The sequence below is a fragment of the Engystomops pustulosus genome, chromosome 10 (genome assembly GCF_040894005.1).
Source record: "Engystomops pustulosus chromosome 10, aEngPut4.maternal, whole genome shotgun sequence".
Classification (NCBI taxonomy): domain Eukaryota; kingdom Metazoa; phylum Chordata; class Amphibia; order Anura; family Leptodactylidae; genus Engystomops; species Engystomops pustulosus.
The window spans coordinates 22,004,535-22,017,368 of record NC_092420.1 but is presented as its reverse complement, the minus strand read 5'-3'; the positions used below and the strand labels follow the sequence as shown (position 1 = coordinate 22,017,368).

At 42.3% G+C, this 12,834-nt stretch overlaps 1 protein-coding gene across 2 annotated transcripts in view; it reads right to left on the bottom strand.

Moving 5' to 3' along the window:
- The window catches only part of ARHGEF3 (Rho guanine nucleotide exchange factor 3), a 202,208-nt gene extending 190,253 nt beyond the window's left edge, over window positions 1–11,955 (bottom strand). For both annotated transcript variants that reach the window (XM_072128460.1, XM_072128459.1), the window contains exon 1: window positions 11,717–11,955. In XM_072128460.1, coding sequence (XP_071984561.1) covers window positions 11,717–11,754 — 38 coding nt within the window. In that variant the 5' untranslated portion in view covers window positions 11,755–11,955. The remainder of the gene's footprint in view (window positions 1–11,716) is intronic.
- Between the last annotated feature and the right edge of the window lie 879 nt (window positions 11,956–12,834).

Here is a 12,834-nt window from a genome sequence, read left to right as displayed (position 1 = left end):
GTGTGATTGTAACTCACATGTATATTTTAAAGCGGTAAGAAGGGCCCTATTCAGAAGTCTGCTATGGGGCCCTGTCTCTCCTAGTTACGCCCCTGAGTTTGACATGCATGTTATCTAATTGGACAGACAGCAGTAAAACACTGTGCAGGCAGCATATATCTATGGGATGAAATTCCACATGCCCAGTCCATCTTTCTTCCAACATAATCGACAGATTTACTCTTTTTCATTAGCTCTTGCATTGGATTGGAGGCTAAAATGAAGAACATTTAAACAAGGTCTCCAAGAACACTACAAACTGGGGACCATGAAGAGCTAGGATTCTTACTGAAAATCTGAACCCTTAGCAGTTAAGTATTAGTAAGTGGTTGTCCATTCTATAATGTGTGGACTCTCATCAGGGCTTAGTCTTGTCCAATTGTCTCTTCCACTACAGCTGACCCCTACACGGAGCCAGTTGGCAGGAAGGAGTCCAGCTACACTGCCGTGCCCAGAAACCACATCAAGACATGCAACGCTTCCCTGCAAGTGTGTTCTTAAATTATAATGTCACTTGACACCACAAACACTGCACCCATCATCTGGTCTTGTCATCAGCTACCAGACTGTACATTACTGTAGATTACGTAATCACAGATTAGCAACAACAAATATTTTTAAATTACAAATGAAAAATGAAATATGTCATGTTTTATGCTTCATCTGATGGTTACTGGACTTTCTTAAAGGACACCTGTCATCAGGTCTCTGTGACTTGTCTTGTCACAATTACCTGTTGGAGCAGCTCACAAGGATCCTATCTCAGCCTTAACCTAGTGAATTCATACATTAATCAAATTATAAAATAATCTTTTCTTTATTTGTAAATGAGGCTGGTCACATGGTCAGAGGCAGTGATGTTCCCCCTCTCCTCTCCTCCCCCTGCTCATGTCTGTATGTAATGTATAGTAAAGCATTGCTGGTGTCTGTGCTGCATCTGCTGACATGCTGCATCCTCCTAATACACAGAGACACAGACATCAGCTACACAAGTACCTGACAGGTTCTGCTATAACATGGCTGCCTGGAGCTGTTGTATCTCTCCTATACACAGACACAGGCTGCAGGGGGCGCCAGCACCAGGAAGCACATGGAGCCATTACACCATTATACCCCACATCATTATACAGGCTGTCAGTCATGTGTATAGGAGTATCTCATACACACACAGGCTGCAGGGGGCGCCAGCACCAGGAAGCACATGGAGGAGCCATTACACCATTATACCTCACATCATTATACAGACTGTCAGTAATGTGTATAGGAGTATCTCATACACACAGGCTGCAGGAGTGCCAGCACCAGGAAGCACATGGAGGAGACATTACACCATTATACAGGCTGTCAGTCATGTGTATAGGAGTATCTCATAGACACACAGGCTGCAGGGGGCGCCAGCACCAGGAAGCACATGGAGGAGCCATTACACCATTATACCTCACATCATTATACAGACTGTCAGTAATGTGTATAGGAGTATCTCATACACACAGGCTGCAGGAGTGCCAGCACCAGGAAGCACATGGAGGAGACATTACACCATTATACAGGCTGTCAGTCATGTGTATAGGAGTATCTCATACACACACAGGCTGTAGGGGGTGTGGCCGCCAGCAACAGGAAGCACATCATCATACAGCCTTACATCATTATACAGGCTGTGAGTCAAGCACTGGGGGTGTGGCTGTGCCTCCCACTCATGAATAAGCTGGACAGCTTGAATAGGATAATGACTCATTGGACATCTGACAGGTCATTTGCATACAGCTTTAGGACCTTGCGTAAGTTTACAGGCATGTAGAGGGACAATGAAGGGATAGAGGCAATGCTTTCTAATGGCAGTTTATGAAAATATATTTAGTTTAGGGGGTTAATTTGCCTGACGGGTTTTCTTTAAAGTAGTTTTTATAAAATCTCACTTTATTAGGGACAGTCGTGAACAAGTTCTCCTCATCACGGGCTGAAATGTTCAAAATATTTATGACCTGCAGGCTCCCCTCACCTATACCATTGCTGATTGACAGCTTTCTCCCTATGCACTGTATAAAGGAGAAAGCTGTCAATGAGCCGTGGAAGGGCAGGGGGATCTCGGTCTATACATATGACGACTCCAAATCAATTAGCTATAACAGGGGGTCCTCATTACAAAATTGATATAGATTTTAATGTATTAAATGTTTATTAAATTGGAATGTCAGACAGAATACATTAACAAGAGATTCTGTTTGTGGCAAAGACTGCCCCTGTTTTCTAGATCTCTGCTTGCTGTCATTCTATAGGAAACTTCATTTTAACTTCCTGCAGATAAAAACTGGTCCCTGGTCATGATCATCACAATAAACAACAATAAAACTTACAGCAAATTAAACAAGAAGCTTCCAATAGGATGGCAGCAAGGAGAGGTCTAGAAAATGGGGAGGATTTGATACAGAAAGTATATTGAAAAATTGGATGACTTTTTCGTACACAAACAATATCAATTATTTGCTGAAAGTGAAAAAATCCTTTAAAAGAAACCAGGGACACTTACTTATAGATCCAGGCACCGTGACTGTGGTAATATTCTAATATTTGTTATCCATGGCCTCCTTCCTAAATTCATCTTATATTCTAATGAGCATGAGGGGCTACCCTAGCTCCTCTGTGATCTAGCTTTACATGATGTTACACTGTCTCACCCGCCTCCTGCTCCCTTAGCACTGAGATTACTGAGAGGGCAGAGGGGAGGATGTGACAGTGTAACAGCCAGTAAAGCCAGACAAGAGAGCAGCTAGGGTAGCCCCTCAGGATCATTAGCATATTTTTACTTGATTTAGAAGAAAGCCATGGATAACAAAGAAGATTACCACAGTCACGGTGTTTGGATCTAAGTGTTCCTAGTTTTTCATACTTGATTTTGATGGTTTTTTCCTTATGATTTTGATGGTAGATTTCCTTTAAGCAATGACAATATAAGTGGTTATAGCTAAATTCAACATTACAGGTAACCTGTGTGTTTTTTTTTTAAGCAGGTTAAAAAAAAAAAAAACCTGTATATTCACCAACTTCCTTGTTCCCTCCGACCCCTGCACATTGCTGCAGGTGAAGTTGGCATATTACATCTACAAGAATTGTAGGTATGGCGCACATACCTATGGGACATTTATGACATATCCTGCAAATATTTTACCCTTAAACCGATATTTTTTCGTATATTTCCCCCAGCCAAGAAAAAACCTCCAATTTCAGAGCAAAAATGCTTTGTGTTTTCTAGTAGGAAGCAATGTCTTCATGTGGTCGTACAGCCAGACATGTGTTTATAATCCACCTTATTAGTGAAGCAGGACACATGCCCAGTCATGCAAATACCCTGAATGGTTACTATGTCTCATCGCTTTGAGAGGGGCACGGTTCTCACAAGTTCTGGACTGCCGTGTAACTAGGAAATGGAAATGTTTATTTTTCTTACAGTTAATCTCTTAACCATAGTGGCACGAATGGAGTGACATGACCCCAGGAGTAAAAGAGCATTATACGAGCATGTCAGGACATTAAAGCGATTCCCGGCTAATACACTTTCATGTCGTGTCAAGCAGGCATGCCCTATAACTTTGATCAGTCAGGAGCGTCCTGCAATTCTGTTGTGTTTCCCCCAATAGTTTTAATTGGTTAGATTTAACCCCCAAACCATCCATTGCATTCATGTATCTGTAATGACTTCCCACCCTGCATCAGGACAGGTATAACTAGAGGGGGCGCCGAGATTGCTGTGGGTCATAGGTGCCCTTTCCCTTTATGAGAAGACGATTACATTATAGTTGGGGGGGGGGGGTGGCGGGGGTTAAATCATTGGAAATATTGAATTTATACATAAAGCAAATACAGTGCATTAACACTAAACTTGCTGCTAGTTTGTTTTTCCTCCGGAGGTCTTCTGCGGTTTTCCCACGAAGGAAAAATGTGGATAGGGCCCAACTTGCTGATCAGTGGGGGTCTCAGTGCTGAGACCCCCGCATATCACAAAAACAAGGGGTCAGTTAGATTAATGGAGCAGATGGCCGCGCATGAGCGTTCTGCTCCATTGATCTCTATGGAGGTGACGGAGATCAGTGAGCGCGCGCACGTCTGCACTGTCTGCTCCATTAATCTGACGGAGCGACGAGGGGTTGTGTTCGCAATCTGCGGGGGTCTCAGCACTGAGACTCCCATTGATCAACAAGTTAGGCCCTATCCACACTTTCCTTTGTGGAAATACCCTTTATTATCAGACTCAGCTATTTCTGAAAGACCTCCCAGCTCCCTGACAAGTTTTAGTCCTATCTAATGCACTACACAAATCTTGTTACACCTTAAAGGAAATCTACTACCAGGATGAAGGATTGTAAACCAAGCACACTGGTGTGTGCCCCCCTCTGGCAAGATCCTTCTTTCCTTTTAGCTTCTTATGCTCTTGTTTTTCACAAAAATTCTTTTAAAAATTATACATAACATCTATGGAACCTAAAGCCCCTGATGCTCATTTGCATAATTTTTAAAGCCTTTGTTTTTATAGCAGGGCATCAGAAGTTAAAAGAAGAGCAGGTCTTGCCAAAGGGGTCACACAGGAACATGTAAGTGTGCTTGGTTTACAATCTTTGATCCTGGTGATAGATTTTCTTTAAGGTATGGTTTGCTTTTTTTATGTTTTCTGAGCAGCATGTTTTCAACACTACTTACTTAACTCTGCTCACTGTAATTACAGAGCTGGAACGAGTAGCGATACTCTGGAGAGACTCAGTGCCAGGCGCCCAGATCATCTGTCCCTGTCTCAGGGAAAGCCTTAGCACGTGCCCCTCACTCCCTGATGCCAGCTGTCACCCAGCACCCCCCTAACACAATCACCTCCGGTATGATGACTGCTCCGCTATTTATTGGTGACAAATACATCAAAGTTTTTCTTGCAAATAAAGTAACAGTTACTACATTTTAGCCTTTCCTTCACAAACTTAGTTGCAATTTTCACTGCAAACTCAGTTGCAAATTTCACTGCAAAAGTCCAGCGAATCTGGATTTTTCTTAAGATTGAGAGTTGCAGATTTGCTATAGATTGTGATCCATGGTAAAACCAAAAAAAACAAGTCCTCAGCCAGCATCAGATGCCACCAAGTATCTGTCTACAAAGGGGGCCTTGAGTAAGATCGCAAAATCGCAAAAGACCCCTGTGTGTACCGATACGTAGTGAATGGATTTTGCTCCAATAAATGGGCTTAATTTTTTTGCAAAAATGTTTTATTGGATTTTAGTTGACCGATTTCAATCTGTTTTTAGGCATAGACAATCCTATACATTTAGTATTTCATAAAATTTTCCAACAATTTCTCATCTAAATAACACTTAGCAGAAATGTATCATGTTTTCCGCTTAATAGAGCTCATGCAAATTGCAACCAGGAACCTGTCACCAGGGACCACATTTTCACTAAAGACAGATTGTAGCAGCCCTGCTACACACCTGCATTGCAAATATGTCTTTCTGCTTTCTCTAAGAATATGCATTACAATATACAGTAATTGTGTGTTTTAACTTACCTTGCACCCTGATAGTATCCTTTGTGTAGTCCCAGGGGTTGGGTTTTGGTTTGAATGCATTTCAAAAAACAACATGTGACTTGTCTGTGCTACAGACTGCTCAGTTCTCAGCCCCCACCTTTGTGATCCTGTACAGCTCCACCCTCTCCTGCTGATGTCAGCTCACCAGGCTGTGAGCTATGGGAATGAGCAGGAGGGAGGAGCCTACTGGAGGTGGAGGCAAAGAGCTGAGCAGTCTGAAGCATGGACAAGTCACATGTTGTTTTTTAAATGAATCCTAACCAAAGCCCAACCCCTGGGACTACACAGAGGATCCTGTCAGGGTGCAAGGTAAGTTATAAAACACAATTATATTGTAATGAAAATGTTTAGAGAAGGCAGAAAGGGCAGAAAGACATCATTGTAACCTTGTTTAGTAAAAAAAAAAAAAAAAAAAAAAGGGGTCCCTGGAGACAGGTTCACTTTAAATAAACAAAATATATGGAAAAAAGTAACAGATCTACAGAAGATAAATCTGAAATTTACCTCTAGAAGCAATGTATCAAACAATGCATCATTAGGGCTGCTCATTGATGTAGTATGTGGTCCTTTCACAAAGAACCTTTTTTTATTATATCTATTTCTAGAAACATATAGCGAAGTGAATGACGTACGATATTGGAAGACAGAGGGTTTCCTAGGTCACTGATAGAGGCAGCAGCTGCTTAGCCCTTCGTTCATGGACACATACCTCATCATAGTCCAGCTGTCCAGTACAGAAGATACATGACACACTGTATAGCTGACCCCATATACAATAAGCAGGGTTATGCCCTTCTGCTCCCTCTGCCTAAAGTAGGACACCTGTCTAACAGATAAGACCAGTGTATCATCCCCTTTGCAAAATAAAATTGTTGAACAGACATTCACTAGATTTTAATTAAACTAATATGTTTGAGAATTATATTTACATATTTATAGAAGGATAAATATCTAATCCTCATTTTATCATAAGAAATGAATAAGAGACAGGGGTGGATGTATCCATAACACAACCAATGTTATAGCATGCGACTAGTGTGTGGACCCGAATCATAAAGTTTTAGTTCCCCGGACCCGAAACCAAGCTTCATTAGAATCTGGCACCGATTAGGGCCATTAACTGTTTAAATGCTGCTTTCAAAGTTGCTTGCCCAAAAATGGTTCCATGTAGTTTTGTGACATTGCCAGCAGCATTTAAACAGTCAGCACCCGCAAACGGTGCCCAAACAGGATTGTTAAATTCAGGAATTTTGGGTCTGAACATCTCTACTTGGGACACCACACAATGGTTGGAAGAAGCTTGAAAACAGTGAGTTGGAGGAAAGAGGCAGAAGGCTTTTATCTTAATTAATATCATCAAGAATCTAATGCAGGGAGGAGCTGGGTGAATATCCGCTATTTGGAGCGGAGTGATGCGCTGGGTTGGCCATCAGACAGAACTTTGTTAGGGACCTCAAAAATACTAAATCTGCCCTTGAGGAAAAATGGCTTCACATCTAGGTCATTACAGAATTCAAAGGTGTCAAACGTGGCACTAAGATGCTGCCATCTACGTTGTATATGTGGCCACTTTGACTTGTAAGGTGCCCCCCCAATCTGTAAGATATTTACAATGAGCCGATTATTAAGTTATTTATCTGAAACTGTTAGCAGAAAAAAAACGGGACTTTGGAAGGTCCACTGATCAACTTTTTTGAGGATGGTGGCTCACACAGTGGCCACGTGGGAATCCCCTGCTCAGTAGTGGTGGGTCAATAGTAAAACAGGTGACTGCTGGTCCTCATGTAGCCTAACTATGAGAGTGCTATGTCTATACAGCGGCATCAAATAGAGGCCTCCATTGGAGGAATAGGTCATAAAACACTATAATTGTACAAATCTAACAGTAAAGGACAAAATAGATGTGTACAGACCCTTATACATATGATGAGAAAGGTCAAGGATTTTTTTCCCCAATACAGTCATTTAATTGATTTCCTGGGCTCCTAATTATAGACCCATTATCTATTCCACTTAAAGTGTAAATACATCATATCACATGAGGGGTAAAGGACCACTTAAAGGACCACCTAAAGTTAATGAGCAGACTAAAATAACCAGAAGCTGCAGACACTTTTCATCCATTATCCCTTCAGGCATGTGGCTGCTGTATCACATGCTATATGTCTATGAAATGATTAATATCATATTTATAAAAGGGCATCAGTCGTATGGCAACAAATAGTTGGCCTGAGCTGATATACAGGTTGCAACTGATATTGAGTTAAATCACATTGAATTGAAACAATAAATGGAATAAAAACTATTTAAAACTACATTTGATCAATGGAAAAACACTTTTTTTTTCAGAAACCACTGAACCCACTGAGAAACCACAAAAATTTCATGCGATATCTGTATTCTCCACTGCTGCATGATCCACCGAAGGACCTTAGGCCGACTGCATATGACCGTGGTCCATCCATGAAACCGAATCTGAACACCTGATGTAATGTATTTACCCTGAAAGTAAATACATTTCATCAAAGACAAGTAAAATAACCAAAAATATATCTATATAGTTTCTCCAAAAATAATGACTTTATCCACGTATGTCAAATACATGATATGATATAGGTGACAGCGGGTAAGTAATGTCCTGTGTAAAGAGGTGACAGGACTTCCTCAGAGTCTGGGGATGAGACATGTGTGACAGCAGATTATCACCGGAGCTGTAGTGCCCCCTATGTAGTATAATACATATAGGGGTGGGCCCTGGGCTGTATGAATATTATAGCCCCTAAAAGTCTGGAATTACTTCCTATATATGGTACTAGAATCAGTATAAGTCCCTTCTGCCTGTTTTCAGTCTGAGGTTTTAGGACCTTTGGACTTTCAGAGGTGTAAGAGGATTGGGTGAAGACAATTTTCAGTACAAAATTTGATGGGTGGTTTGGGTGGCCGTGGCCCTGGGCTTACCGCCCAAACTATAATATAGACATGACACCTCTCACCTGAGCTGTGGTGCCCCCTGTGTAGCAGTATATACATATATATATAGACATGGCACCTCTCACCTGAGCTGTGGTGCCCCCCCATGTAGCAGTATATACATATATATATAGACATGGCACCTCATGTAGCAGTATATACATATATAAAGACATGGCACCTCTCACCTGAGCTGTGGTGCCCCCCCATGTAGCAGTATATACATATATATATATAGACATGGCACCTCATGTAGCAGTATATACATATATAAAGACATGGCACCTCTCACCTGAGCTGTGGTGCTCCCTATGTAGCAGTATATACATATATATAGACATGGCACCTCTCACCGGAGCTCTGGTGCTCCCTGTGTAGCAGTATATACATATATATATAGACATGGCACCTCTCACCTGAGCTGTGGTGCCCCCTATGCAGCAGTATATACATATATATATATATATATATATATATATATAGACATGGCACCTCTCACCTGAGCTGTGGTGCTCCCTATGTAGCAGTATATACATACATATATATATATATACATGGCACCTCTCACCTGAGCTGTGGTGCCCCCCATGTAGTAGTATATACATATACATATAGACATGACACCTCTCACCTGAGCTGTGGTGCCCCCTATGTAGCAGTATATACATATATATATATATATATATATATATATATATATATATAGACATGGCACCTCTCACCTGAGCTGTGGTGCTCCCTATGTAGCAGTATATACATATATATATAGACATGGCACCTCTCACCTGAGCTGTGGTGCTCCCTATGTAGCAGTATATACATATATATATATACATGGCACCTCTCACCTGAGCTGTGGTGCCCCCCATGTAGTAGTATATACATATACATATAGACATGACACCTCTCACCTGAGCTGTGGTGCCCCCTATGTAGCAGTATATACATATATATATATATATATATATAGACATGGCACCTCTCACCTGAGCTGTGGTGCTCCCTATGTAGCAGTATATACATATATATATAGACATGGCACCTCTCACCTGAGCTGTGGTGCTCCCTATGTAGCAGTATATACATATATATATATAGACATGGCACCTCTCACCTGAGGTGTGGTGCTCCCTATGTAGCAGTATATACATATATATATAGACATGGCACCTCTCACCTGAGCGGTGGTGCCCCCTATGTAGCAGTATATACATATATATAGACATGGCACCTCTCACCTGAGCTGTGGTGCCCCCCCATGTAGCAGTAAATACATATATATAGACATGGCACCTCTCACCTGAGCTGTGGTGCTCCCTATGTAGCAGTATATACATATATATATATAGACATGGCACCTCTCACCTGAGGTGTGGTGCTCCCTATGTAGCAGTATATACATATATATATAGACATGGCACCTCTCACCTGAGCTGTGGTGCCCTCTATGTAGCAGTATATACATATATATATAGACATGGCACCTCTCACCTGAGCTGTGGTGCCCTCTATGTAGCAGTATATACATATATATATATAGACATGGCACCTCTCACCTGAGCTGTGGTGCTCCCTATGTAGCAGTATATACATATATATATATAGACATGGCACCTCTCACCTGAGCTGTGGTGCTCCCTATGTAGCAGTATATACATATATATATATAGACATGGCACCTCTCACCTGAGGTGTGGTGCTCCCTATGTAGCAGTATATACATATATATATATAGACATGGCACCTCTCACCTGAGTTGTGGTGCCCCCTATGTAGCAGTATATACATATATATATAGACATGGCACCTCTCACCTGAGCTGTGGTGCTCCCTATGTAGCAGTATATACATATATATAGACATGGCACCTCTCACCTGAGCTGTGGTGCCCCCCATGTAGCAGTATATATATATATATATATATATATATATATATATATATATATATATATAGACACGGCACTTCTCACCTGAGCTGTGGTGACCCTATGTAGCAGTATATACATATATATATAGACATGGCACCTCTCACCTGAGCTGTGGTGCCCCCTATGTAGCAGTATATACATATATATAGACATGGCACCTCTCACCTGAGCTGTGGTGACCCTATGTAGCAGTATATACATATATATATAGACATGGCACCTCTCACCTGAGCGGTGGTGCCCCCTATGTAGCAGTATATACATATATATAGACATGGCACCTCTCACCTGAGCTGTGGTGCCCCCTGTGTAGCAGTATATACATATATATATATATATATAGACACGGCACTTCTCACCTGAGCTGTGGTGACCCCATGTAGCAGTATATACATATATATAGACATGGCACCTCTCACCTGAGCTGTGGTGCCCTCTATGTAGCAGTATATACATATATATAGACATGGCACCTCTCACCTGAGCTGTGGTGACCCTATGTAGCAGTATATACATATATATATATATATATAGACACGGCACTTCTCACCTGAGCTGTGGTGACCCCATGTAGCAGTATATACATATATATAGACATGGCACCTCTCACCTGAGCTGTGGTGCCCTCTATGTAGCAGTATATACATATATATAGACATGGCACCTCTCACCTGAGCTGTGGTGCTCCCTATGTAGCAGTATATACATATATATAGACATGGCACCTCTCACCTGAGCTGTGGTGCCCTCTATGTAGCAGTATATACATATATATAGAGACATGGCACCTCTCACCTGAGCTGTGGTGACCCTATGTAGCAGTATATACATATATATATACATGGCACCTCTCACCTGAGCTGTGGTGCCCTCTATGTAGCAGTATATACATATATATAGACATGGCACCTCTCACCTGAGCTGTGGTGCTCCCTATGTAGCAGTATATACATATATATATATAGACATGGCACCTCTCACCTGAGCTGTGGTGCTCCCTATGTAGCAGTATATACATATATATAGACATGGCACCTCTCACCTGAGCTGTGGTGCTCCCTATGTAGCAGTATATACATATATATAGACATGGCCCCTCTTACCTGAGCTGTGGTGCTCCCTATGTAGCAGTATATACATATATATAGACATGGCACCTCTCACCTGAGCTGTTATACACATATACATACATATATATATGGCAGGTCTCACCTCTCCGCCGGACTGTCCAGGTTTCCTCCCTGATACATCAGGGCGCTGCAGCCTTCGGGCTCTGGTGGAGGCGCCGCGGTCTATGAGGTGACAGGACGAGGGACACCCGCGGGTCACCGCCCGAGGACTGAGCCCCGGGTGTAGAGAAATCTCCGCTGTGCCCCGGGCAGATGGAGCTGAGGAAACGAACCCACAGATCCTGAAACTCTGCCCACAGTTTGAACTGAAAACCCCGCCCGATCCGTCCTCCTGCCCCGGTCCTGTCACACAGTATCCCGCCCAGACACCGCCATAGCCCGCAGCCGGGAGGAGACACGGGGGACGGATAGATGACATGGATATAGGAGATAGAAAGATATTAGATATGAAATAGATATTAGATGGTCCAGGGCAGCACATTGGTCTGTACATCCACATAAAGTCCTGGTTAGGACCAAATCTCCTCTCTCCAAAGAAAAACTAGTTCTCTAAATCCAAAATGGCGAAAACAAAGCAAATATTTATTTCATATGCGACTTTTCATTACATACAAACTTTCTCACGCACACATGCGGTTTGCGGTCACATTTTTGCAATCGTTACTGGCCTCAAAAAAAGGTTGTGCGTCACCTGTATGTAACATATATACTACCATAAATTGCCAATATCCGCAAAAAAAATGACTTCATCCCCCGGGCAACCCACCGCAAAAATGGGCTGTATGCGGTAAACACCACCATATGTCGGACGTTTTTTTTTTGCACTACCAAAGACTTCTATGAAGAGACCGTACCACAAAAACATCAAAAAATTGGACATGTTCTATTTTTTGCATTGCTGACTGACAGCCACAGGGCTGGATTAAAGGAGGGGCTCTAGCTCCGGGGCCCCTACTACTTTAACTTTTTAAGGGGCCCCCACCAGTTTCCGACAGTCAGCTCAGCTGAGTCGATGACTGTCTCTGTGTGCGATGCGCAGCGGCCCGTGGCCGCCAACATCGCACATAGGGGTCTAGGATATCAGCTGTGTCATTGAGGATCACTGTAAGGAAAGGTGAGGTAGGTATGAAGTTTATTATTTTGTGGCCATTTTCTACAGGGGACTGGCGGCTAAATTCTACAGGGGGCTGGTGGCTGTAT